The sequence below is a fragment of the Palaemon carinicauda genome, unplaced genomic scaffold (assembly GCF_036898095.1).
Source record: "Palaemon carinicauda isolate YSFRI2023 unplaced genomic scaffold, ASM3689809v2 scaffold118, whole genome shotgun sequence".
Classification (NCBI taxonomy): domain Eukaryota; kingdom Metazoa; phylum Arthropoda; class Malacostraca; order Decapoda; family Palaemonidae; genus Palaemon; species Palaemon carinicauda.
The window spans coordinates 245,744-247,500 of NW_027168682.1; the positions used below are offsets into that span (position 1 = coordinate 245,744).

The 1,757-nt window shown below is 36.5% G+C and overlaps 1 protein-coding gene across 5 annotated transcripts in view; it reads right to left on the reverse strand.

Moving 5' to 3' along the window:
- Nucleotides 1–325: 325 nt before the first annotated feature.
- The window catches only part of LOC137635360 (scoloptoxin SSD976-like), a 20,025-nt gene continuing 18,593 nt past the window's right edge, over nucleotides 326–1,757 (reverse strand). For 3 of the 5 annotated variants that reach the window (XR_011042659.1, XR_011042657.1, XM_068367827.1), the window contains exon 4: nucleotides 326–911. Coding sequence is in view for 1 of the 5 variants with exons in the window: in XM_068367827.1 (XP_068223928.1) it covers nucleotides 702–911 (210 nt within the window). In the remaining 4 variants the exon portion in view is untranslated. The remainder of the gene's footprint in view (nucleotides 912–1,757) is intronic. The other 2 variants (XR_011042658.1, XR_011042656.1) reach the window with 2 other exon arrangements.

The window sequence follows — 1,757 nt, forward strand, 5'->3', positions numbered from 1 at the left end:
AAAGAAAGAAATATTGTGAGTGATAATTAATTAAGTTAAATTGCACCATAAACTCATTTGAAGCGAGATATCAGTCATGTGATTCACCAAAATAGGAACTGCGATCGATACAAAGAGAGTAGCATCATCTGCATAAGCAACAGAATAGTTTTCAAGAATAAGATAAATATTATTTGAATTGTAAATTTTCTTGGAGATTTTGCTGATTTTCTCATGATATTATGAAGCTTAGGGTTAGTGAATTATTATTAAGATGATAAAAATATGAGCATATTTAATCTATCAAGGTTAATTAATAAAACCACTAATCATGAATTTGCTTTAATAACACTCAGTGTTCCAGAACAGCTAATAATTATTCTAATACACACATTAGTAATGATTATTCCAATGCACACAATAGTAATGATTATTCCAATACACACAATAGTAATGATTATTCCAATACACGCAATAGTAAGGATTATTCTAAGACACACAAAAGGGAGATGTTTTGAATTGTTCCAAAAATTATTATTTCCTTTTTCTGTTTGTATGGTTGTTGTTTTAGTTGTTTTTGCAGCTACTGTTGGAGTAGAATGTCTAAATAATTCACCTGAGAAATAGGTCAAACATCTCTCTTAACTAGAGGGTGCGTTCACTAAGTCTGAAACACTGGCGACACCTAATTCACCATCGACAGAAACCCAAAACAGCTTCTCTCAAGCACACAGATCCGGATAGGTAGTCGATATCCCGTTGCTACACTGAGAAGCGGCTGTCCCCTGGGTGTAAATCTCTTGGCCAATATAGTTCCCTGCCGATCCATAGTTGCAAACGTAAATCTTGCTCTCAGGATATGTTGTGCCACCCAGGTCGGTGCTGTAGAGAACACCTCCACAGCCTATCTCGTATGTATTTGCCCACACTACCTGTAAGATAAAGGTGAGAAGTGGAGTTTGAAACTATTATTATCACTTAACTTGATTCACCTGAATGAATTCTAATGGGAGCCTTACTTCTTTGCCTGAGTCTTAAGGTTACGTATAGATTTCTTCATCATAAACTCTTTTATATATAGCACAGTATTATCCTTAGCATCTTTATAGTGGGATGATATGAATAACTGAATGGAGGGGCTTAAAGGTTATCCCCACTCATAGAAGGACCAAGGAAGACCAAACAATGGCTCTCAACAACGACATAGTCATGATCTCTATGAAAAATCTAACAAGCCGCTAGAGTGTACTTATATAAGAGCCCATGTAATCAGCGAAGCTAATACAACATTATTGCTCAGCTTTGGAACTCTCTTGATGCTTCTGTTTCTTCTGAAGCTTATGGTGTTCTTTCTATTGCATGGAGGATCTATCGTCTGGAGAATATTGCAGTGTAGTTTGGTTTTTACCTCAAAAGGATACCCTAGAAGAGTTATCCTAAACCCATATATTAGGTATTACCGTAATAATCTTAAAATTTAAGTTTTGACAAGGCAGTGTTGCCAGAGACATTTGTTGGGCTCCTCTCCGGTATTATAATATGTATTACTAACCCCACCTCTTCTATTCTTTATCAAAGCTGCCAAGGATTATGAAGTTTGACTAGCAGTTTCTGTGTCAGTTTGTTTATGGTGTCGTCATAGGGGAGAATGTTTTCTTCCTCGCCAGGAGAGAAGGATAAAGACAGTTTGGGCTAGACTTGAATGCCTCCCACACCTTTTTACTGCAGCTGTTATTTGGATTACCTCATCTTGGATCCTCTGAATTACCTTAAGGGTA